Below are 27,406 nucleotides of genomic sequence, written 5' to 3' on the forward strand. Positions count from 1 at the left end.
CACGGCTTGCAAAAAGAAGTACTGGTAGCTCTAAGTAAGGCAAGTTTTAGAGGCTACACACATCTCGTCCTTTAGATTGAATTGTCCCATCGGCCCTTAAGTAAAGGCTATGGCATTATTTTAATTGAGCCTAAGAATTTATAATCTAGCCTGGTGTACATACAGCTGGCTCTGTTTTAGGGTTACATTTTATAGTACATGTATTTTAGTGTTAATGAGATTATGCTGATGCTGATGGAGCTGACCTGTTGGACTCGGTTAAAACGAGGCAATTGGTATTTTAATAAGGGTACTGGATAGGTTATTTAAAGTATGGAAGAATGCGATTACGGTACCTATTGAGTCTTAGATAATGAAGTGATTTATACTGTTTTATTTTTAAATTTTTATGCCTATTTGTTATGGTTTTAATTAACTATACAATAAACGTTATTACTGACTAGAAATTAACCTTTATCTTTAATTTAGGCAGTGGTGATTTGCAAATGTCAGTGAGTACTGGAGAGTGTATTGGGATGTTTTGACTAGTCAAAAGCATCATACTTACAGATTAATTATGAAGTAATTTTCATGAACTATGGATTATGATTCAGAAAGATTGGTCAATTTTCATGAAATTTGGGGTGTGAAACACCTGTATTTTGTGCAGTGACAATGATCAATATGTCAAAATAACAATAACAACAACAACAATAATAACAGACTCGTTTTGAAATTGGTTGGCTAATCACCTTTTCTCCCCTAGGGCCTGGCACTCCTCGGTCACCCTTAAGACCCTAAAAAATATAAATTAAAAAAGACAATGAATCATTTTCTTATTCTAGAGTCCCCTTTTACTCCCAGCAACATCCCTCAGAACAGGGCATCAGCAACAATAGGCACTCTAACAATTACACAAAGTCTTCCTTTTTTAAATAAGAAATGATTAACACAAATAGACAATGCTAGATCTGCAATTCAAAATTATTTGAACTATTGCAATGATATTTAACATAACTCACACGTTCGCCTAGGATGACTTCTGCTTGGGCACCAGGAGCTCCCTAGAAACAAATAAATACTTTTTTAAGCATAGCTTTTTAGAAACGACTGTCATTCTACTTATCCAGACGTATTAACTAATTAGCCTCCCAACAAAAATATTTGTGTCATATTAGTTGTTGATGTCGAAGCATCTGAATAACACATCAAACCAGGTTTTTGATTTGAAGAAAAAAGAAGTTGCAATTACACTGTCATCAAATTGGACTCCTTATGTATGTGCGTAAAATGGCAAGACCATGGCCCCATGTATCAATCTTTGGTTGCAAAGCAGCTGCTGTTTTTTGCAGAGCCACTGGCTTGCGACCCAGGAATATTTTTGTGCCCAAAACAAATGTAGGAATCCACTACAACCAGGGCTAGACAGGCCTTCAATTCCACCGGGCAATTCCCCTGTGGGCTGGAGGCCTGTTATATAAGCACGGGCCGCTCCAGGAGCCACTGTCACTTTCCCTAGCTCCTGAGGTGAACTACCACAGGCACTAGAAAGCTTCAAGAGAGAGAAAAAGAAGGACGGTAGAGAGAAAGTGACGATAGAGGAAAGAAAGAGTAGTAAAGAGGGAGAATGGATGGATGGAAAGAAAGAGACACTCTGAGTCGGCTCTTTTGAACATTTTTGCCAGGGCCGGACTCTATTGATAAATCCTACCAAAAGGACTGGGAATCCAGGGATGGAAGCCTGTGATGGAAAACAGACATCTATTCTTGTAATCGCATTTGAAGAATCTTGAACTGCTCTGTGATCCGCCTACTGCCTTGGGCTAGGTTTGCAGTATATACATACCACATTTACATACATATATAAATACATACATACATACATACCAGTGTCCATAGCCCGTGTTCACAGAGTGAAAGCTGGGTCTCACTGCCAACTTCCACTTTACGAATGGATACCACCCCCTTCTGTGTGTCTATAAGCAATCAAATGTTTGAAACAGCAACTGAGGTTGCAAACCTTTGAAATATTCCATTGAGAGTTCCTAGGGATGTAACAAGGGGCACCCATATCTCTCCCCCTTGTCCTAATGGTTCATAATGTAAAGCAAAGGGTGCTTTGTGATGTGCAGAGGAATTTGCAACTTGCAACACAATTTTGGTGCAATCCAACTTTGGGTTTTGTGATTTTGTGAACTTCAACGATTGCGACACAAAAACTCTTTCATATCGGGTCATAGATTTAAAGTATTTTTGCATTTATACCATGCACAAACTTGCAAAATTTACTGTATTACAAAGAACAAAGAAAAGGGATCTTGTGGCTACATCTTTAATTCTCAGCTGAGACTACTGCAGAGTAAATGCCACTAAGTGGTCTTTTTTTATCAAAGGGCAGCCAGAGTATGTGAAGTGACAGCTCATGTATATTTTGCATTTTACATTTATTATATAGACTAATATCTCAACACAAAGGACCCTGCTGCAGGTAGACAGGCTTCCTTGCAGCACCAATTTTGTTGTATGTATTTCTTCTATTCTTACCCTTTCTCCTTTCGGTCCAGGTGGTCCAACCACGAACTGCAGATTGGAAGAAGAAAGACTGTATCATTAAAATGTTAACGGCTTTAGGTGTTTGTGTGTAACAACTATCTAAGTTACTTTCAATAGCATTGAGTATGTTAGTTTTGAGCTTCATCCTGCGAATAAGAGGCTGCCTAAAATACTAGGGTGTTAAGTAATAGAAAATGCAAACATATTTGCCACTACAAATGTACCTTAGATCCAGGTTTCTGAAAGTCTGAATAGTTAAAAAATGTGATCTTTGTAATAAAAAAGTTTTCTTCAAGTCATGATGACTTTATTTTTCCTTGTAGAGATAAAACACAACTGGCGTATCCAAGTGACATAAACAACAGACGTAACTAAGGGACATATGTATCATCATGACCATTTGCGATTTCTAAATAGCGATTTTTAAGGAATCGCTATTTAGAAATCGCAAAATGGTATGTATGTAGGAAATCGCTTCTTTTTAGCGATTCCTTAACATTCCTAAATTGCGATTAGCAAATTGCTAATCGCAAATTTCCCATTCATTTCTATGGGCCAGGAGGCCCATAGGAATGAAGGGGAAATTTGCGATTAGCAATTTGCTAATCGCAATTTAGGAATATTTTCAAGGGTGCAGGGGTGTCATAAGAACACCCTGCTGCACCCCTGAAAATGACATGTGTGGGCATATGGCGCACATACATGCCCTTAGCATCATATGGCACCTTTGGATTTTAAAGAAATTGCTTCTGTAAAAGAATTCGCAACTTACCACCAACTAGAAGTTGGTGGTAATTTGCGAATCCTTATGGGCATTTTTGAATTAATTTGTCTTTGATACATTGCATTTAAGGAATCGCACAATTTGCGATTCCTTAAGTGCAATCGCAAAATAAGGAATGGCAAATTTTGCGATTCCTTATTTTGCTGCCAAAATGTTTCATACATACCATTTAGCAAATTAGAATTGCGAATGCTAATTTGCTTGATACATATGGCCCTAAGTCTCAAACCAATTCTGCAGCTTCTTTCTCAATGAATGACCATCACAGCCCAAAAGTCAGCAAACAAACTCCAACAGATACAGTTCAAAATAAAGAAGAAGAGCATCAAAGGGTCATTGCAGCACATGTCCCACCAAGGTTCCTGCTGGTCACAGCAGCGGTCAGGGGGCCGACTGGGGATGATTCACAAAAATATTTCTGAGTCCATGAAGTAGTAGTACAGGAGTACTCTTACATGTGTCTGTGAATCTGCCGGAAATGCCCAACTTTCTCTATTAATGAATGTGCAAATGTAGCACAGCCATTTCTATTTGTAGCATAGCATGTGGACATTCCCTGAATATTCCAATTTTATTCCCATTTTAGATGTTATGAGGCCAAATTTACATAAGCATGTAAGAGTATGTAAAAGAATACTACAGGATTTCTACTTCACCTGATCCAACACGCCTTCAAGAATCGGCCCCCGCTGTAGCAGACCACTCACCATGACCTGCCTCAGCTATGAGGGTTGTCAGTCTTTCATGCCTAAGGTGGTTAAAGGACCTAACTTTGCTTTGGAATATGGGAGCAGGTAGGGGAAGTTGTCTCAAGTCTTCTATCTATTTTAGATGGTGGAGAGTATGGTGTCTGAATTAGTGACTTTTAGACAGGAAAGAGTATGATGACTATTACTACTACCTTCTGGGTGGACAGAAGAATCTCTTTTTGCCAACATTAAAAAACAACATCTTATCACCAGTTCAAGCAGGCATTGGATACTTAAATGCCAGCGTACCCTTTTTTGAACAGGCGGTCAGACATTGAGGAGCCTGCAAGACAAAGACTGGCGGTATGAGAGAAAGCCTTGATTTAGATACTCACATGGACATCAGTGTGGAGATCTTACAGTCACTCAAAGACAGTATGAAGTGCTAAAGATAGTGCTAGAAAAAAAGATCATAGCCTGAATATCGATTACCAAAATACAGTTGGGGCAAATATATGTAACTTGGTACACGTTTACTAGACTTAACTCCACACATATTTACCATATATCTGCAAGGTACAGAGATCTGGAGTTAAGACTAGCAAGCCTATTTTTACCTGTATACACTTATCTTTGTGAATTTTTGGTAATCAATATTGGCTTAGGGCCTAAAATGAGTTTGGCTGTGTGGGAACGGGACCGCCCACTCCGCTCCCGCACCACCGAAACTCATGTACAAACTGCCCGCCAGATTAGGAGTTTTCTCCTGTCTGGTGGGTGGTTCTTTGGGGTACCCAGGGCGGTGCCTATGAAATAAGCACCGCAATGGGGACGTCAAAGGCAGTACCTGGACGGCATGGACCGCTGCAGTTCATGCCGTGCAGGTACTGGTGTGCATGCACACAGGGGTGCACATGTTGTGCCCTCTGTGTGCATCCAACTGGTGTGAGGCACAAGGGGGCTTTGTAAGGCTCCCTTTGTTTCCCATTGCCATACTTTTCATGGCGGTCACACCACCAGGAAAAGTTTGGCGGTGAGGAAACTCATAATATGATTCCCCTCCAAGCATATTGCTGGCTCAATACTGCCGCACCACCACCACCAGGGATCTCTGATGCCAGTCTGTTGTAGTTGTCCCAAGGCGTCTTGATCGCCCTGGTCGTAATGGGGCGATCGGAAGACTGCCACCAGTGCGCCCCCGCGAGTCTGGTGGTCCATGGACTGCCAGACTCGTAATAAAGCCCTTAGATGGTTTTGTAGTGTGATATTTTTGTTCTCAATATTTTGACCCACAACCGTACATGAAGGGAGATGTAAGGTCCTTGGAACACATGCACTGATAGGGTAAAGGAGGTTGGAGTGCACGGGTAACCACTGAGGAAAGCTGGGAACTCCTGGAAAGACATGATGAGGTTGCTTGGGACATTGAGCACAGAGGATTAAGAGCTTGGAGCAAAATGGAAGTGGGAGGATAATGGGCTCCTGGAAGGTGTAAAGATAGGTAAATTACAGGGATTAAGTATACGTGGTTGAACCAGGATGCTCGAAAGAATCTCAACACTTGTTACAGCCACACCAATGTATCCAATCATGTGGTGTCATCTATTCTTGTGACTGACACAGTATTCTGTAAAATATTACATTCATTGGATAGCTGGGAATTGCCGGTCGAAGCTAGCTTTTTTATGTATACACAGAATGAACGGAAAAGTTAAACATTGCCCACTTTGAGAAATATTAGATTTGTATGAATACATTCTAAGGACCACCGCCAATGCTGAAAGATTTGTTTCAGAAACTCCCCAATACAGTTTTTGTCATACTTCTAAAAAATGTCTTCCCATTAGCATTTTTCAAACAGTGGTGAATCAAGAATTAGAAAAGTATATTAGCAAAAATGTCACTATTTCTGAAAAACAATCTGTTAATATTACATATCAGCAGATGTGAAATGTTGTGAAAGGTTTCTGGGATTATTGTTTTATAACGTGTTCTAGTACCTTGTAGTAATCTCAATCAAAAATACATTCAAATACAGGTGACAACGAGCCACTATTTGAAATATGCCACTACACAAATACCACACGTAACCCTTTTCTACTTACAATACCTGACCCAGGGATAGATGCAGACGTTTTCTTGATTATATATTTCTTTCTTGAAAGTTTATTAATAATTGTGCAACTTTTTTACTGCAAATGTTCTTCATCAGATGAGCACTTCTTCAGTGAGGGATAAATTATGGAAAATATATGTGAACTGATTCAGCCCTGGAAAAGCTGAAAGATCTTTTACAAAATGCATATTTTTTTTAAAGATTAGTTCATTAAATATAAGCAATGCCATGACTCACTTTTGCAGTACAATTCTTGCTGTCATATTACACAGCGATATTCATTTGATACCTGCTCTTGCACATCTAGGCTAGAAAGTGATCACTTCACGTAAGAATAGTTAATTAACGTACTATGTGGTCTGCTCAGACATTTATTACACATCATACAGTAATTAGTTCATAGGGGATTGGTAAGGAATCTTTTGCTAGATAGACGTTACCACTGACCCAATCTGTTTGCAGATCTTTTGCAGTTCCCTCTGAGATCTGGACCATGTCGGAGTTATTCCCCTGATACTGCACACACTTGGACTTCAGGCCCCACTGCGGAGCCGCATTTGCCAACGGGCATGAGTAACAAGCAGGATGCAGGAGGCCATGAGGCTCAACTACCTCAGAGTCATTCTCATCAAAATCCAGGACTAAGGCTGAAACATCGGAATCATAGACTGAATATCTTGGACGCACCTCTCGGGAGGATAGGCCCGAAACTGCACTGCGTCCAGAATGAATTCAATGAAAGGGAGAATCTGCAAGTCCAGTGCTACAGTCCAGTCTTCCAGGTTCAGGGCAGATAGGACTTAGGCAAGCGTGAGCATCTTGAACTTCTCCTTTTTCAAGTAGAGGTTAAGAAGACACAGGTCTAGGTTAGGACAAAGTCCTTCTTTGGGACCAAAAAGTAGCGGGAATAACAACCAGGACTACTTCTGATGCTGGCCTATACTCTATAGCTCCCTGTGGCAAGAAAGCCTGCACAGAGCAAGGATAGATAGTCCTCCGTCAGTCGATCGATCATGGATAGCATGGGTGGCGGGGTAGTCCCCGAGAGAGTAGTCCCTTTGGACAACCTGTAAGACCCAGCCGTCTGATGTCACAGACCACTAGTGGGGCAGGTGATGGCATATCCTGCCTCCTAATCGGTTCCCATGATATTCGAAGGGCAAACTAAAGAGGCTTGGAAGCAGCGGCTGCCTAGGGGGTGGTGGACTGACCCAACCACTGGCTACCTGTCCCACATTGTCTATGGCATCTGCGCCCTTGGCCATGAAAAAGCTGGGAAGTCTGCTGGCAATGTTGGCTGCGAGAAAATTGATGTGGCTGGAGATACCTTCCGTGGCCAAGAAAGGGGTGGAAGGTGGAGTTGGTGAGGGGCCATTGATAAGCTCAAAGACCTGGTTGTAGCTCTGCCGTCTCTAAAGCGGTCCTGCTGAATTCGCCTCCTCTTCAAAGAGGTGAGAGCCATCAAAGCGGTCCATGAGGGAAGCCTGGACACCCCCTGAAAAGTCAGTCATTCACATTAACATGTGGAGCTGCAAGGCCACTGACAATGAAATTGTTTTGCTGCATCTCACCCATCAGCAATAGTTGAGTAATTATGGCTTGGACCTCCTCCAAGACCATAGACAGCACTTGCACAATAATGTCCCATATCGTATGGGAATAACAGCCCAATAGGCATGTGGTGATGTCTGACCGTGGTGTTAGGCAGGCAGAAGGGAACAGTCTCTTGCCAAACTTGTCCATCCTCTTGGATTGCCTATGCGGTGGAGTGGTGGGAACACGCTGGGATTAATCATGATGTGAAGGCTTGGACCACTGAGCTCTCCGGTGTGGGGTGCTGGGTAAGGAACCTTGACGTCCCCAGGAGTATGCAGATGGAAGCAGGTGATCCTCATATGGAGAGGTGTGGCGCTGCGGCCAGGGCGACTGACGCTGGAATCTGGGGACCACAGTTCGATCCCCGGCTCCGGCGGCAGGTTAGCCCAGCACCATGTGACTCTGGGCAATAGCTCGCTTAATCTTCCCGACGGCCCCCAGCGCCTAGAGACCCTTATGGGTGATTGTGCGCTTTACAAATGTGGACTTTACTTTACTATATGCACAGGAGCCCCTATGCAGGGCTTAGATCAGGCCCCAAGTAGGATATCTGTAAGGGCTTCATTGAAGGGGATTAGGGGTTCAGAAGGGTAGACTCCCGGCTCAAGCACCTCCCTCGAGACATTTATCTTGACTGCCACTCTGGGCAGCGTAACTTTGAGGACCCTAGCCTCCCTAGGTACCACCCTTGCAAAAGAGGATCCCTCCTCCATAGTCATGGTAAGAGGAGACACCAGAAAACTGTCAGGTGAGGTGTCTAAGCCAGTGACCTAAGCCAGTTCCTCGTACTAGTCGTCCTGTTCCTTTTCTGCATCTCAGAGCTGGTAACCATAAGGGACCATAGACCCCTCCCATTCATCTCCCTTTTCTGGCCTATCAAACAAATAAGGCACCGGCCTGCTCTGGGAAGCATGGTTCGGGTCAGTGCTGTAGTTGGTGTCAGGCAATGCCAATCCGGCTCCATGTCAGAATCGCGAATAACGATAGTTGTGGTTCCACCTAGGGGCGGCTCCGGGGGTGGGGGGCATACTGGAGCGGGCTTCGAGGAAGTGTGCAATCCACCACATCTTGTTATATTTTTATAAAGCTATGTAGGTGTGTAATTTTCAGTTACACATGCAAATGCCTTTTCTTATGAATGAAAACACTTCTGAAGTTTCCAAAAATAATAAATTACAAGATTATTTTCACATGAGTAAATGTGCTCCCAGGGGTGTCCTACTCGTTGTACACAGCACGAACCTAATATTTGGGAGTATCTTCCAATCTTTTGCTGACCCATTCCTGTTGTAGTAGAAATGGAAGGAGTACATTCTTGAGAGGGTGAAAATAAGAGTAAAAATCTTAAAAATAGGTGGCGTAGAGACAGAAGTGACTTCTCCTGGAGGAAGGAAATTTGTTTGTGTATTGCAAAAAATGAAATTACAAAAACCATTACAGGAGTGCTTCTGGAAAAACTGTGATAGTCACCGCATCCCAACAATACTTATGAAATCCTTGTGAATTACACAAAAATTGTAAATTAGCTAAAAATGCAGGAGCAGAGCTGCAGGAGTAGATTGTTGACATTCAGTGTAGGAAGTGATTTAACTCTCAGATTGAGAAAATGGAAAGTAGATCAAATTACTTAGCAATTTTACCCCTTTCTTCAGCACTCTGCGGTCGAACCATTATTAATAACAGTTTTGCTTGCAAAGAAATAATATCACCTGAAAAAATATTATGAGATGTACAGTAATGACCGCAACACTCTTTTATAGTGGATAGTGCATTAATCCTCACAGTCTGTTAAAACATATGGTGATTATGGCAACAGTCAGAAACAGACAGAAAGGCAGCTCTGCTTACTTCGCCAGGTGTTCCGGAATCCCCCATCATGCCTTTCGGGCCAGCAGGGCCTGCAGGACCTTGAATACCCTAAAATACAATGGGAAAAATGTAGAGTACATCACTGGTTACCTTGTGCTCTTCATTTACAACTCATTGCACAGCAACTCGATAAAGTATAATCTAGCATTGTAAAGTAACATGAGGGTGAGTGGGTGAGTGAGGGACTGGACTAGTATTTATTTATAGCATTTATAATACACAACTGTCACTATGCAGGTGTCCTGGCGCTAAGAGCTTCCATCTGGACAGAGCAGCTGCTGTTGTAGGCACATGGAGACCACATGGTCACATGGGGAAGAGCCAGGTCTTCAAGGCCTTCCTGAAGTGCAATAGTTCCGTTGACGATCTAAGAGTGACTGGCAACTTGTTCCAAAGCTGGGCTGCCTTGACCGTAAAGACTCGCCCACCTTGTCTAGTCTTACAGATCTGGTTACACAGGGGAGGTTCGCTGATGCAGAACTGAGGCATTTCCCAGGGGTGTATCTCTTAAATTTCCATTGCAGGGACACAGGGCCCACACCCTGAAGGCACTGAATACAATACACATAGATTTGAAGGCTATCCCCTGTTTAGTATAAGCCAATAAAGTTCCTTCATCAACAAATAGATGATAGTTTACCACTTTTGTGGTTGCAGACCTCTGATGTAAATCCTCTGTCCATTGAGTTCAAACAGGGCTTGAGGTTATGCCTGAGGGATAAAAAGTAAGAGAGGTGCCCGTGGGAGACGTATATTCCATATTTTTGAAGCTTGGAGGCGGAAGGCTGTAACTCCTACCTGGTAAGAATTAGGTGTAAACATGAGGGATGCCAAGTGACAAACTGGTGAATCCAGTCTTAAGGAACAGTTTTCACTTTTATTCCACCATTACCTGAATTCTCAAAGCATCTTATTGATAGATGGTATTATATTTCGTATCGGTACCCTAATATAGGTCCAAGGAACATCGTACACCTTCCCTACATCATCTCCCCTTCAATTCATATGAACGAGCCTTATAACGTCATAATCTCCCCTTCATTTCATATGAACACCTTATAAGGACTGACGCCATTTATGGACTAAACCTTTCACCTACTTCCATGATGAGGGAGCGTTCTTCCCAATCGCTAAGACGTCATCCTTAGCACACATGAATAATTTATGAGAACGATACCCAGGGGTATACTTCACCTCTCCTAACCACGCACAAGATTTAATCCCCAACGTCATCCTCATACTAAACAATAGCTAACACACACACATGGACTGTATAAATACAGCACCTCTTGCTATCAGTAAGGAGGAGGGACTGAGACTTCACGCCGACACACTGACCAGAGACGCTGCGGCTCTGACATGCAATCACTCAAGCTGACAGTGGTCTGACTTTTCCTTGCGGGGTGTCCAATTTGAGTCCAAGACAAAGTCACACACTCTCACTATTTCAGGTAATGGGTTCGACTAAATCCTAGCGAGATTCTTGGCTCTTAGGCTCTTAGGCTTAGGCTCTTTCGCACCTACTCACATGCTAGGTACACTTGGGTACATCTAGAAAGGCATCGTAGGAGTACGCACTATCTTTTATAAATGCATTTCATATTCATGTATCTGTTCATGACTATTGCAAAATGGTAGAACTGTACTATTCCTTTTTATTCACTGCTGATCTTATATCTCTGCTACTGTGTAACAGTTGTAGCAGCACATATATCTTACACTGGAAGAACAACAGTTCAACAAATTCTTATTGTAAACACGCTCAACTGTTTGTTCCGTGTATCTCTCTGAGAGAAAATAAGCATGCACGAGTGACTGGGTGAAAAGTAGTATATTGTTTCCACGAGTCTGAGGAATCAGGGTTTGTTGTGTTCTGAGGTTGCCAAAAACGAATTTCTCTGATAAAAGGAGATTCTAGTGGCACTGTGAGATAGCTAATGCAAAAAGAGGCTAACATACTCGGACGGGGTGTACAGAGTCAGTCTGCCACCAGACCCACAGTATATGTTATCCAAAAACAGCGCAGGTCCTGCATGAAGGGTACTATAGGAACTACACTACAATGGTTTTGCAGAGTTTAACAATGTGAAGCATATTAGAGGACCCTTATACTGTTATCAAAGAAGTATGTGATTAATGGAAGGAATCACTGACACATTTCAGTTCAATTAGAAGCAATTCTGGCCAATCCAACTTCTGACTGTGAATACCACAAAATGCTCCTACACACATGTGCATGTTACATGTCAGTAATCAATGGCATACACAATGTTGTGAAGTGTGGAACTAGTCATATCACATTTCACACCTTAATCAATACCATGAATACATACTGTATTTGTTCTCTTGGTATCAGACCACATTTGTTATTATAAGCTGATACATTATTTATGCAGCAGCAGCATTCATTAACCTGAAGACTGGACTATGGCAATACCCTTTATTTGAGCATTTCAAAACCTTTACCGGTATGTTCACACGAGGCAGAACGCTGCCACAATGAAACTCTTGGTTGCTAAACTGTTCGATCATGCCTCGCCTCTTCTAAAATTGCTTCAAGGGTATCTTGCAACCTCGGCATTTATCATATGAACATCTGTGTGATATACAGAGCAAGATGTGCAACAGATGCCTCCTTTATCAGGATAAGCTGTCTCCTCATGCGTCCGCACACCCTTAAGATGCTACTTAGTGAATGTTGGCGGTTCCTCCTTTCCACAGTCAATGAAGAGTAAGATGGTTCTTCTTTCTGCTACCTATGACTAATGGATTCTCAAACACTGAATCTGCACAAAATGCTTTTGATTCCCAAATTCCAAATGAGATTAAAGTTTAGCTTGTTTTAAAGTCTGATTTGACTTGTCCCATTTAGTACCAAGAAGCCCATAGGTGTATGGATACTTTCTAATTGGGTACTTTCTAATAGGCACAGTACAATGCAATACACAATGCAACACCACACAGGACTCACAGAGCCTGGATAGGCATTTTCAGAGAGAAAAAGACCTAATCTGACTTCCTAAGGAACTAAATCGATCCAGGGTGAAAGCTCAACATAAAACAGCCAAAGAGATAGTTTTCAGAAGGATCAAAATCTTACACAGAATTAAAAGCTGAGAGCAGAGTTTCACTTCGTTTTTGTAGAGAAGAAGTCATAGAATGCCTTGCTTTCATTTTTGGAAAAGACTGCATTTTTACAGAAAGCTAAATTCTTCCATGCCTAATCCTTTGATTGAGTAAATGACTTTCACAGCAAAACACAATTCAGGCACCAGGCAGAATACTCAAAGAAAAAGACATTGAAGGGTAAATACTGGATCTTTGCCAGTTTCAGAATATTTCTGAAACAACAAATCTGGAAATCACAATTAAAACACAATGCAGTCATTGACATCCTGCCCATAATGATGGTGTTTTTGGTAATTTTTCTTGACTAATTAACAAACAAAAATGGCCTACAAAAAGCACTATCTGTTGACAGATCAGGGTTCCACCAAATAATGTGAATGGGGACAAGTAAATAAATACAGCATAGAGGGATGAATCCACAAACCAGTGCACATTGCAGCATGAAGGGCGATGTAGTAGATACTTTTAAATGATAGATAAAAGTTAGAGTTGTATTTGTGGTTTTATAAAAAAAGGAAATGAACGGATGAAGAGGTAGAGGATGCAGAGAGACTGACAAGGTACAATAATTTCTGCTTGGTGGGGTTCCAGGAGGGGCAGGAGGGCGGCACCCCTAGAAAAAGGTCTTGAGGAATGGTCACACACCTGGGTCCTGGAAGAAAAAATCTCCTCTTGTTATCAAAAGAGAACATCAGGCTCTCACAAAGAAAAACCCAGTCAAGTGCTGTCTCGAGACCTCAAATACAAAGATTACAATGAGACCCCCCGAGCAGCATGGCAAAAGACCAAAATATGATGTCAAGAATTATTTTAATCTAATATTCCCTTACTACACTTGCATGACCCCGTAGCAGCGGAAGACATATGATGGTGTCACACAGGAGCTACATGCTATGAATGTATCCTACATGCTAATATACCCTGCTAAACTATAAGTCCTTTATCACACAAAGCCTGTTGGAAGGCTCTTTGAAATGCCTGAGACGACCTGTGATTGGGTGGCCAAGTGGGAGGAGGGTACCTGTAGATCCTCTCAACCTTTGCAGCTTGAAAGATTGATTTTGAGAGGATCCTGCCTATTGGGCCAATAATAATTTCACTTGGCTGTAAGTTTCTTAGAGGTGCTTAGACACAAACTAGGTGATACAGCAGAGGGGGACTCATAAGGGTGACAGATGCTTCTAGGGTGGAATCATAGGGTGGGGGGTTGGTGGAAAGAGTATTTCAATGTTTTTTTCTAGTTTTGCTAACCTTTTTCACTATGTGAAAAGTTTCATTGTTTATCTATTATCGTTTATTATCTTACTGCTCAACCAACACTCAGCAACCAGGAGTAGGGGAATGCAAAATAATATCTTGGAACGTAAATGACCTTAAAACAAATTTTAAAAGACATTCACCAGATACATCTGTGTTACTAGAGACTCAGCTTCTAGGCACAAACTGCAACTTCTTAGGTCAATATGGGTACACCAGGGTCTACCACTTGGGTTTTACCAAAGGTTGTAGGGGGTGGCTATCCTACTTACGCAGTCTTTCCCACTAATGGTAATAAAGACTTGAACTGAACGGCAAGGGTGATATGTCTTGGTGAAAGAATCTCTATAAGGCTACCACTGAACAATTCTCAGGGTCTATGCACTCCCTACATTAGTCTGCAGTATGCTAGAAGAGATTGGTACTCTGGTTGCAGAAGAGCCCATGGAGATAATCATTGCAGGAGCAAACTTAAAATAAAATGAATAGGGAGCTTGAAACTCATGGCCCAAGTGCAGCAAGACATAGGACAGTCTCTTTCTCTGAATGGGTGAAGACTTTGTGATACTTGTTGATGCTTGCGGGTTGGCAAAAAGACCTTCGTATATTTTTGCGAATCAAATAGGAGGTTTCCCCAACATAGATTATTTCTTTTTTCTGGCGACAGACCTGACCTGGGTCAAATTTGTGGAAAGAATCAAAGTTATACTTTGAGTTAAAAGTAGGAACAGTCTCCTCCGAATGTATGCTGTGGGTGGAAATTCAAGGTTGTAATTCAGGGAACAAGCAGAGCATACCTGCAATGTTCAAATCAGACCAAACTTGTAAAGTCCCCAGCTGCTCTCAGGGCATCCTGGCACAAGAAGCAGATTGTCAAAAGACACTGGCGCCTTCTGAACCATGGGAGAGAGAAAATCGCGCAACCCTTGTTTGCGTTCAAAAGGGCCAGCAGCATTCGGGATCGACTTGCTCACACACGCCCAAAAGAGTTCCCTAGAAAACTTGGTGAAACACTGTGGAACCTCCCACCAGCTGTTGGGCACCACCCTTGCGGCACTTGTTCAGTCTGCCCCCAGACCAAACACATGAAGGAGATAGATATAGGCACCACGAGACCTTGGTTGCTGAGCAACTACAGTAATTGCAATGGTACCAATCTGATTTATATGCTGACATGTCCGTGCTCCACACGATATGTGGGTATGACGACCCGCAAAGTCCGCACCAGGATGTTGGAACACAAGAGTTTTTTTCGTTGTAAGAAAAACAACACTAAACTTACGAGACATTTCCTGGAGCGTGCACATCTAGAAACGGACTTCCAATGGACTGTCCTGGAGAAGCCCTACATACCCAGCCACACAAGTGATGTGTCGGGTTACCTTTTTAGAAAAGAGCAAAAATTGATTTATAAACTTCGGACGGACATAGGAGGATTAAATAATGATATTCCTTGGACCTCCTTGTAGCCTTGGCACTAATGAGCAATAACTGGGATATACTGACTGTAATAGGGTGTGTCTATAGGATGTATACATGTTGTACATATTGATTCATGCCTGAATTACTTTGCTCATATTCTTCTCATACTCTTCTCATACTATCACATATAGGTATGATTATGGGAGTTTTCTGACCTACACTGGAGGGTGACATATAGCTATGTACGAACATCAGGATGGTTCCCACATTGTAAGATTATTGAGCATCTGCATAGTTATGCCCTTTGAATACACTCTGAGGCTACTTATGGCACCTGCTTAGAGCACTTGTGTCCCCATAATAACATTGGAACACGATGGACCAATAGGCTGCAGTCATTGCACTACAAGGATGTCCGCAATGATATCATTGGGTAGTTTGGATTGCGTCTTTTGGCGTTTCTTTGAGCGCCAAATAGTGCGCAGGGTTTCTCTATGTAAAGCGAATTATCAAGTGTGAATTAGAGGTATTAGTAACCTGTTTAAATGGATGAGAACCGAGACACTCCCACCTGGTACTTTTAAACAACATATGGACAATGCTGGTTCCATGATAAACAGGTTGGAGCCTTCGGAACTACAAAGATGGCCGATATGATGTCATCGCTTAGTCCTGAGCGCGTCTTCTCGCGCGATTTCGAGCGCTGAGTAGTGCGCTCTTGTTCCTAACACAATAAGCTTAACTAGGCTTATTTTGTAGAAAAATAGGCATTTACTCATAACACTGGGGCATTGTAACAACATATACACGTGAGGAATAATCGTCTTCCAATGATTATCAGATTATAGTGTTAGGAACTACAAAGATGGCCGATATGACATCATAGGGTAGTTCTTAACGCGTCCTCTCGCGATATTTCGAGCATAAAGTAGTGCGCTTAGTTTTCTTATGAGGCTTAATTCACAATAAATATGTGATAAAAGGGTCCTTGTCATTAACATTTATCAATTGAAGGGACACATGATAAGTTTGCCACTATCTAGTATACATATGAAAGGTGGAGGGATATTTTACCAACAAACCCTCACTAGACTACTTATACTAGCATCACCTACAGATCGGTGCCTCCCCCAAGTCTCAGATGGGATCTTGAGGTACCGACGGAAAGGTGAGCAGCTACCACAGAATACCTTTAGCTATATTATGTTGTAAACTTTAATAAATCACAGTTTTTTAAGATCAGAATGTTTAAAAACTCCTGAATAAGCAGCTAAAGGAGTTTTTAATCTTCCTTAAAGTTTGGTGTCTTAGTCGAGTTTCTGGGTCAAGTTTGAGGCTTGGTACACTTAGTTTGGGGTGTTGACCTACCTCACATGTTTTGCCTCTAGATATAGGGCATTTGGCTATAGGAATGAGTATAGGCAGGGTATAAAGCTTGAAAGAATTTTCTTGACAGTATTTTGCCACATTCCTTTGTTTTCCCTATATCTATGTAGTGCGGGGCATCGTAGTACCTGAGCAGTGTCCAGGTGAGGTGAGGTCTATTGCCCTACCATAAAGGGTACGATTCAGAAAAGGGGGTGGTGATGAACAGAGTGTCTGAATTAAGCAGACCACTCTTACCCTGTCCAAAGATCAGGGCTTGATCCATCACCGTTATTTAGCTCACTGCCCCATCCCAGCTCAGAACCTGGCTAAATGCAAATTAGTCTGTCCCTGGCCCAGTGCATCATGGGAACAGGGCAGACCAAACTACCAAGCCAATTCTTCACCAGAAAGGATACAAGCTACCGGGGACCGGTTTCTGGCATTTCAGCCTCGTCGGCCCGGCTTGCTTGAATCCTGATGGAGCAGTGAGCAAGGGACTCATGTCTGAGTATACCCTGCCACACCTATAGTGGCCAAAAACGATTCAGAAAAGGGGGTGGTGATGAACAGAGTGTCTGAATTAAGCAGACCACTCTTACCCAGTCCAAAGATCAGGGCTTGATCCATCACCGTTATTTAGCTCACTGCCCCATCCCAGCTCAGAACCTGGCTATATGCAAATTAGTCTGTCCCTGGCCCAGTGCATCATGGGAACAGGGCAGACCAAACTACCAAGCCAATTCTTCACCAGAAAGGATACAAGCTACCGGGGACCGGTTTCTGGCATTTCAGCCTCGTCGGCCCGGCTTGCTTGAATCCTGATGGAGCAGTGAGCAAGGGACTCATGTCTGAGTATACCCTGCCACACCTATAGTGGCCAAAAACGATTCAGAGGAGGGGGTGGTGATGAACAGAGTGTCTGAATTAAGCAGACCACTCTTACCCAGTCCAAAGATCAGGGCTTGATCCATCACCGTTATTTAGCTCACTGCCCCATCCCAGCTCAGAACCTGGCTATATGCAAATTAGTCTGTCCCTGGCCCAGTGCATCATGGGAACAGGGCAGACCAAACTACCAAGCCAATTCTTCACCAGAAAGGGTAAGCATAAAAATTAATTTTTGATACACATTATTGGTTGGCTTGGTGACACACTATGCACATGAAACTGATGCATCGAATACAGTACTAATGATGTAACGTTTTCCTTCACAGAATTCACAGTAACCATTGTGAATCGGAGGGTTAATGTCCATGGTTGTTACAGGTTGTACCGTTTCTAACCAGTTTTATTATAATTTGTTATGGTGATGGTGGTGATTTTTATATTCCACTATTAGGAGTGCAACTATTATACGAGCAGAGGCCCTGACGAATGCCAAGGGATTAAATACCCGTTAGGCAGAAACATGTTGGCCCTTATATAGACAGATATTTGTTACTGTCTTTTCTTGCACTGTTCTATATATTTTTTTAATTAGGAGGCATGTCTTGTCCGCAGAATAAAGTATTTAGAAGGAGGACATTCCATCCTATTTTAAATCACTTTCTTGTTCGTTGCACTATTTCTTTTTACTTTACCATCAAAAGATCAGTCATCATGGACGGTTTGTGTATTTGGTGGACCAAATCCTGATACAACAATAAGGTGCGGAGCTGAGTGTCCCACTGATCAGGGGACCAGCCTCATTTGCACATGGGTTTGGCCAAATGATAGGACTGATCATTGAGTCTAATTTGATGGAAACCCTTTACAATCTGTTGTGGATTAATCAGCCATTTACGAATAATCGATGATGCACCGGTCTCCTCTATGCATGTAGTGTTAGCCTTTTTCCTCCTTTATCCTTATTAATACGTTATGTGTGTGCGATAAAGATATTTTGAGATCTTGTTGACTCAGTATCGACAGTGTAGCCTCTCAATTTGGCTGCTAGACCCCCTGTGTTTCGTGTGTTATACACAAGAAGCAGAATGCCAGGCATAAAAAATTGCAACATTAGTGAGTGAGTAACTGTTTTCCTTAGCCGTTCAGCGAAATGAGAGAGGAAGTTAATCTAGGTCTTAGACCCTAAGTATGTGGCCGCCATGAGTAGCAAACCTAACCTTGATAATCTTTAGCAGGAGACATTGGAAGATCTCAAAGATCTTGCCGCTGGTAATGGTTAAGCCTGTTGCCAAGGTATTTAGTAGTAGTCGTGTAAAAAGCACAATGGGCAATTACAATTGCTTTGAAGATAATCTCTTTTCTGACACGCAACCAGTGCAACACTTTAAGGTGATGAGCTATGGGTTGTCTATGTGGGAACTGTAGAATCAGAGTGGCTGCAGCGTTCTGCACTATCTGCAATTGGTTGACTATGTAGTTGGGAAGCCCCAAATACAAGGAGTTGGCATAGTCAATGCTGTCGAACCGCGGACGCTGTTTCTCGTCTCTGCCTACCATGCCTTACAACGTACACACAAGATTTAGTCTGAATATGACAGAACACAAAGATTTGTAATCTTATGTTATCTTATGTTACTGATATATGAGTAACTATTTCGCATTTGAACTAGTACAGACAGCTTACTGAGCCCTGAAGAAGTTTAATTTATGAGACGAAAGGCGTTGGCTAAAAGAAATTACATGTATATTTGGATTTTACTGTTTGGATCGATTAATAAAGAATTCAATACGATCACCACTGAAGTCCGGACCTGATCATTACGAAACTTTTCTTTGGATTTACTCAACACAAAAAGACTTATTATGATACTTTTTTGATGGGTGCTGATTCCAAATCTAGTTTGTTTGTAATTTGGGCGTTTGCCCAATAGGGAATAAATAGGGTTGTATTCCCTGGTTTTACAAGCACCATCACAAGACCAGCCAGCCACTTACGTTAACAGGTGCAGATCTTTTTTGCCCTGACCCTCTTATGTTGTTTTAAATGCTTGATGTTTCATTGCATACACAATTCTTTTTCAAGTTTCTGTCAGGATGAAATACAAGGTCTCACTCATTGCCCAGATCAGAGAGCAGTATGATCCCACAACAAGCAGAATCTGGGGGTGAAAAGACAACTTATTGTCAAATTCACCTCCCAGATTTCTAGAAACTGTTGCAGGCTCAGGAGCTGGGCCAAGCTCCCCCGGCCACCAGTCCCTGGGCCAGCCCTCTGTCGCCTGTCCAAACAAGAATGCCACAGTTTTGTTGGAGTTGTTTCTCAAACAACTCTTCCTCATCCACTGAACAACATGGACTAGGCATCTATTAAATGCTAGCTGAGGTATTGCTGCCTTTTCTCCTAAAGAAAGATTAATTTGCATATCACCATTGTACTAGATCACCTGTATACCATAGAATTCAATGATAGATGCTAAAGGGGCCAAATTAATATTAAAGAAGGTGGGGTTCAATGAGAATCCATAAGGTACATTATAATTTAGTGCTTTTGATGCTGATGTGAAGGATTCTAGGATACCACTTGCCCTGTTCGTGAGAAAGGAGTGCATCCATTGCAGAGTTAGTCTGTAAACCAACATCACCACCAACCGCTGCAGAATTGTCTGATGGGACATTGTATCAAATACTGTTGACAGAGCTAAAAGAATCAAAGCAGCAGTCTGGCATTGATAGATTGAGACACCTCTCATAGTGCTCCTTCGGTGCGGTGTCTCAGCCTAAAGCTGGATTAAGATTGGTGTAGCACATCAAAATACTTTTTGTATCCTGAACGCAGAATGTTAATTAGCTTTTCCAGCATTTTTGAAGCGGCTGGTAATAGAGAAATCAGCCTAAAGTTAGTGGGGCTGGCCAGGTATTTGACCACTCAGCCTTATGGGGGTCAGCCCCCAAACTTGTTGCCTCTCCTCCTCGATTTTGCTAACTTTGTTTTGTTGTTCTTAACACTCTGTGCACTTTACTGCTGCTAACCAGTGCTGTAGTGCTTGTGCTCACTCCGTTAAAACATTGTTAAGTTGGCTTATACTCAATTGACATAATTAATTTACTGATAAGTCCCGTATAGAGTCGTATACCATATATCCAGGTCCTGAACATTAAATGCTATCAGCGGGCCTGCAGCAATTCTTGTGCCACCCACTAAAGTAGCACCTTAAAAACGTCCCAGGCTTGTCACTGCAGCCTGAGTGCAGTTTTAAACAGCCATGTTCACTTGGCAAGAAAAGCCTCTTGCCAAGCCTTAAACTCCCATTTTATTATATATAACACATCCCTAAGGGAGACTCTAGGGCAGAGTGCATTTTAATTAAAAGGTGGGCATGTACTTTTACGTTTTATATGTCCTGGTATTGAAAAACTCATAAATTCATTTTTCACTACTGTATGGCCAACCCCTCCCATAGGATAACATTGGAGAGTCCTTATTACATTTAATAAGCTGTAATGTCCAAATGGAAGCAGGCAGCTATATCACGCTTGATGTCTTTGGAATTGTAATACAAACACAATTTAATGGTATAGTTGGATTTTTGATTACAATTTTAAAAATGCCACTTTTAGAAAGTTGGCCTTTTCTGCTATTTTGTGCCTATCCTGGGACATATGCCTGGATGTAACTGACAGTTAGACTTTGTGAATTCCTCCCAGACAGTCACACAATAGAGGGTTTAGGTGTGTCTGAAAGGGACATCTGTTGGAAGGATGGGGGATGGAGCTGAGCACAGCCTCACTTGAATAGAGAGTGCCCTGCCTTCACACAAAGGACCTATCACCTCCAAATTGTCAATGCAGCCAACTTGGAGCCATGGCAGGAGACTCTGGAAATTCCATGCATGTCAAAGCCACTGTCTAGAAGCTTCTCCCACTTTCTCCAAGGAGGGCACCAGGGTATAAAAATAGGACCTCATACACGAGCTTCTCAGTTTTCACTCCTGAACCTGTGGAAGGACTAAGCCAGGACGTAGTGGGGCTATGCGGAGTGCCACGGAATTGAAAACAAACTCTGGACACTCCACGTAGCTCCGCACCACCCACCTCCCACTTGCCCTATTAACAATTATGTGTAAGTGTAAAAAACATAATTGTTAATAGTGCGGGTGGGCGCTGGGTGGGAGGCCAACGCCGCTCCGCCTCGAGTGGGCGGTGTTTTGACTACTCCGCCTACTTCACGAAGCGCAGAGCAGGCAAAACTCCACACACTCCGTGGGTGGGAAGGAGTTCTCCGCCCACGGTTAGGAAGGACTCTCAGAGGATTGCCTGCTGCTGTGACTGATTGTGCACTCTTCAAGATTGCTTTGCTGTACCTGGAAGGACTGCACCTTCACCTGAACCCAGGACTACCAGAGTTACTCCAAAGGCTAGTTTGCTGGCCTCCCGTTCAGAGCCAGAGGGACACAAAAGGCTACCACCATCTTGAACCCACACTGAGTCTGAGTGAGTCCTGAACTACCAGTCTTGGGCCCTTGGTTGTGGTGCTAAAGGGGCCCAGATGGCCATATCCCAAAACTGAGAACTTAGTAATCTTTTGGCCAAAAACTGCTCTGGTCATAAACAAGACAGGTCTGCCAGACCTCCCAGAATTTAACCCTTTAGGAGCCAAGATAACTATTTGTAGGCTAGAGTTTGGGAGATTTTCCAGATTTATTGTACCCTGGTAATGAATGCTCCTGATTAACTTGCAGGGCTGAATTTAAAATGAGAACAAATTGTAGGTCAGTTAGTATAAGATGAGTGGAGTGAGGCAAAAGTGCTGCACAGAGAACTAGCCATATCATCAAAATGATACTTATAATTCAATTTCAATACCTATGTTGAACCTACTACACCCTAAAGGCACTCTCGCTGTGTTCATTGTCATGTGGAAGTGGGGGACTTCTTCCATGCGGTGGGAAGAGTGGGGAACATACATTATTAGAAAACTATTGCTCACACTCATGAAATAGTACTAAGAATACATATTGAATAGATGTAGAAATTTAGGGATTAAGGAAGATATGGGTGGCACTCGAGGTCAGAAAACATTAATACGGCTGCGGTATCTGCTTGCCAAGAGAGACATCTGTAGAGATACAAGAAGCTACTCAAACATTCCCATGGGAGAAACTGTTTACAGGAATGGACAGAGCCACAAATATCAAAGAACCAATATAGCAGGCAAAGGGATGCCGAAAAAAAACATAAGAAAATCTGAGAATTGTGTTGAAAACACTTTCAAATACCTTTCCCATAAATGTTATCAGGTTTCTTCACATTGCAGAAGGTGTAAGATTTCTCACTTGTAAATTGATACCCCTCACATATTGCAACATCTTATGTCAATAGTTCTGAAACCTATGATATGCTATGTTATGCTAGTTTCTGTCTAACAACAGGATGCATTAAAAGTACAAAATGAAAAAAAGTATAATAAAGCATTCCATACCATTTTTCCTGGTAAACCGATTTCCCCATCTTTGCCAGGCACCCCATCTCTTCCAGGAACTCCGGGTTTTCCTGATTCACCCTGGAAAAGGAAACATGATCATTACAACTGAGTGAGACTGGGTTGTAGATGACATGAATGCTTGGGCATTAACTGCAGATTAGGAGAGGCCAGCGCATGCACCCTACCATGCCACAAGCTGCTACAAAACTTCCACCTTTCCAGCTTAGTCTTTGCTCTCTCCTTAAAACCTCACCCCAGTGCCTGTCCCAGGTGTTTCTTAGTTCTTTTGCTGACTTACACATATCACAGATTGGGGGTGTGAGCCGATGCACCGTAGGAAGGGCGAAGATGTGGCCTAGTGGCTGAACTTCTCTCTTTGGAACCTATACGACCTGGGCTCTAATCTAAGCTTCAGCACTTGAGAGAAAGTGTGTGATTCTGAGAAAATTACTTAATGTCTTGAGCCTAAAATTGTGAAAATGGAAAATATAACACGGTGCTTAAAATACATATGAGAGAACTAATTGTTTAATTCAAAATATGCAAAATCCCCTCTTGATGTAAACAGTCTTATGTTACCCAATCATCCATTAATGAACATCACTCCTGAGTTAAACTCACATTATATATACATATATTACCACTCTTGCACTGATGAAAAGCTACCTTTTGTAACTCTGGAGCCTCTTTCACCTTTCACCTCTTTCACCATTTTAACTCTTTTTATTGCCTGTTTTCACGTAGCAGTGTTACTGACTTGATCATACTCAACTCCTCTGCTTTACCTATATTCCTCTGGTATTTACGAGCTTATTATGAATCTGGCTGTCCATAGAACGACAGTCTCGAGGGGGTGCAGCGGTCTTCCACCCACCTTATTAGGACCAGAACGGTCAGTCCCCCCTAGGACCACCGCAACCACCAGAAACCAGAGATCCCAGGCAGTGGCGCAACGGTCTTCATGCTTTAAAACGCATGCTTTTAACCCGCATGCCATTACAATGAAATGGCTTGCTGTAGGGGGTATAAGGTGTTGGAATTAACTCCAACACCTTTCCTACTGCTGCACAGACTGGAGTTGGAATAGTAAATTATACTATTCCAAACTCCAGTGCACCTCGACAGCAAGTCGTTGTGAAAACTTGCGTTGTAACGGCATACGGGTAAAAGCATACGTTGTAACGTCATTCAACCGCTCGGCGTGGCTGCTGCAATCCCGCCAATCATATTACAAGTTTGTTCACCTCCACCCTTTTCATGGTGGTGCAACCTCCATGAATAGAGTGGCATGAGTAAATAGGGGGGGAGGAACATGTGCCCCCATGTGTGCATGCACACCAGTACCTTCACAGCATGGACTGCAGCAGTCCCTGCCGTGCAGGTACTGCCTTTGACGTTTCCATTGCGGTGCTTAGCACCACCATGGGAACACCAAAGAACCACCCGCTAAACCAGGAGAAAACTCGTGATCTGGTGGGGGGTTCCTACACGGGTTTGTCAGTGGGGAGCAGGGCAGTCCCGCTCCCGCACCACCATACTCCTAATAAGACCCTTAAACATCTCTCTCCTATCTCTTCTTTCTCAAACCACCTCTCTTTACTGTAGTTGTACCTATGAGGAAACCTAAGTCCTCTCTCATCCCCACCCCATCCTCCTCTACTGTATTTATGCCACTGGTATTTTTAAATATCTCTCTCATATCTCTTCTTTTCCTCTCTAGACAACTTTAGTATTTAAATATCTGTATCTTATTTTCTGTTGAACCCTCTACTGTGTTTGTATCTTGAGCTTTTTAAATGCATCTAATATTCATACTCCTTCCCTCTACTGTATTTATACCCAGGATATTTTAAGTGCATCTATCATATCTCCCCCCTTCTCTAATGTCTTTATACTCTTTCCTTGTGCATTGTATTTGTACCCCTATGGCATTTAGATGTCTAGAACCATATCTCACCTCTTGCCCCTCCCCATCTAGCGTATTAACAGCCATGAGATCTTTAGAGCTATTAAATATCCTCTCTTCTCTATTGCATGTATAGCCCTGGGCTATGTAAACATTCCGTTTAAGTCCTCCCCCTTTTTTTAGCAGTTATACCCCAGAGGTATTTAAATCTCTATATAATGTCTCCACAGTTGTATACCCCTGGATTTTTAAAAGCTTCTCTGAAAACAGGGGAGCCACCAGACAACCGCCCCCCATGGCTGTGCAAATGGTGGCACCTCCTGGTGATCCCGGCACTTAATGCACATACTGATATCAACAGATTTTGGGGTGCAGAGATGGTGGTGTGCACCTAATGACAAGTATGCAGCATTCTCTACAAAAGAGATCTTATCTTCCGCCAGTCTCTCGCACCCTCACTCCTAATGACTTTTTTACTCACCCGCCCAGTTGCTTATTGACTTGCTCACTCACATTTCTACTCGCTCCCATTAATTCATTCACACACTTACCAAATGCTTATTCCCTCACTTGTTAACAACCTGGGGCCTATTCACAATCTTCATTGGTAGTATGTTTAGCAGTGCTACAATAGTACAAATCATGTACTTCAAAATGCTATTCACTAACCTACGTGTGGAGGTCTCCGCCTCTCCTATCATCACCCCGACTGCAGAGATCTCACCATATGTACGTCGAGATCTTAGTAATAAATGTGAGATGGGCAGTGTGCAATGGCTAGAAAATTAGGAACACGCACTACAAAATAGGAGGAGCTAAGAAAGGAGTAAGAAGGGGTTTTGGAAGGAACATGCAACCAGCCACAAAAGAGTAAGCCTAGTCCTATTCACAAACTGCACTACTATGGTTACCACAGCCAGAAAAGACTGAATGAATATATATATATATATATATATATATATATATATATATATATATATATATTACCTACTGGCGATAGCCAGTAGGTATATATAGTTAGGATTTTTTTCCTATGGGATTTTTGAAAATTCTATGTCGAATAACTTTGGCGTTTGAGGACAGAATTGGCTGAAATTTTCAGGAAAATGGAACATTTTGTTTCTGAGCAGCCCCTGAAAATTTGGGGGGGTTTCGTCAAGGGGGGGCCGAGAAAAAAGGGGGGTCCCAAAACGTGTTTTTCCCATGCAAATTTCCATAGGGCGGTTGGCCTCACTTTTAGCCCGAACGGCTGAATGGATTTACACCAAACTTGGCAAAATTGTAGGGACTGGTAGCCCGATGTGCCTTTGCTATGTCTCAAGATATAGGCTCCAGTGGTTTTTACGAAAATTAACTTTGAAAAATATATATTGGGCTACATTGGGCTATATATATGTTGGAGCCCAAATGTAGCCCAATGTAGCCCAATGTAGCCCAAAGATGGCCACCAGAGACAAAAAAAACCAAATGTAGCCCAAATATCAGCCAGATGTAGCCCAACTATAGCCCAATGACAGAATGTCCCAGAGTGTTCTAAAGAACAACTAGAGTGCTAACAGTCCTACTTATTACAAAGGTATGGCACACCTGAAGCCATCTTGATTGGAATAAAGTGGTAACTCTTAAAACATTTAATTTAAAAAGGAACAAAATGAGGGGGTTCATTTTGCCATAGAAAGTATGATTAGCGAATATATGATGAAATCCCGCATACCATCAGTCCGCTAAAAAAACTCCTGCATGTACTATTAGGCCGCAAATTAAAATAACGAAAACTTTTAGAACGAATATGCCTTTAGCATACACTAAACAACTAAACTACCCTAAACCCTAAAACACTACCCCCAGCATGACCCTACACTACACAAACAGTACAACACTACCCTAAACCCTAAAACACTACCCCCAGCATGACCCTACACTACACAAACACTACAACACTACCCTAAACCCTAAAACACTACCCCCAGCATGACCCTACACTACGCAAACACTACAACACTACCCAAAACCCTAAAACACTACACCCCAGCATGACCCTACACTACGCAAACACTACAACACTACCCTAAACCCTAAAACACTACCCCCAGCATGACCCTACACTACACAAACACTACAACACAACCCTAAACCCTAAAACACTACCCCCAGCATGACCCTACACTACGCAAACACTACAACACTACCCTAAACCCTAAAACACTACCCCCAGCATGACCCTACACTACGCAAACACTACAACACTACCCTAAACCCTAAAACACAACCCCCAGCATGACCCTACACTACGCAAACAATACAACACTACCCTAAACCCTAAAACACTACCCCCAGCATGACCCTACACTACGCAAACACTACAACA

General features: G+C 42.5%; 1 protein-coding gene across 1 annotated transcript in view; it reads right to left on the reverse strand.

Annotated features, from left to right (window-relative positions):
- Positions 1-27,406, reverse strand: part of LOC144783404 (uncharacterized) — a 79,983-nt gene that overhangs the window by 5,240 nt on the left and 47,337 nt on the right. The window contains exons 9-10 of the mRNA XM_078662395.1: positions 23,130-23,210; positions 9,566-9,634 (exon numbers count right to left, since the gene is read on the reverse strand). Of these exons, the coding sequence (XP_078518521.1) occupies positions 9,566-9,634; positions 23,130-23,210 (150 nt within the window). The remainder of the gene's footprint in view (positions 1-9,565; positions 9,635-23,129; positions 23,211-27,406) is intronic.

Source organism: Lissotriton helveticus, chromosome 9 (assembly GCF_964261635.1).
Source record: "Lissotriton helveticus chromosome 9, aLisHel1.1, whole genome shotgun sequence".
Classification (NCBI taxonomy): domain Eukaryota; kingdom Metazoa; phylum Chordata; class Amphibia; order Caudata; family Salamandridae; genus Lissotriton; species Lissotriton helveticus.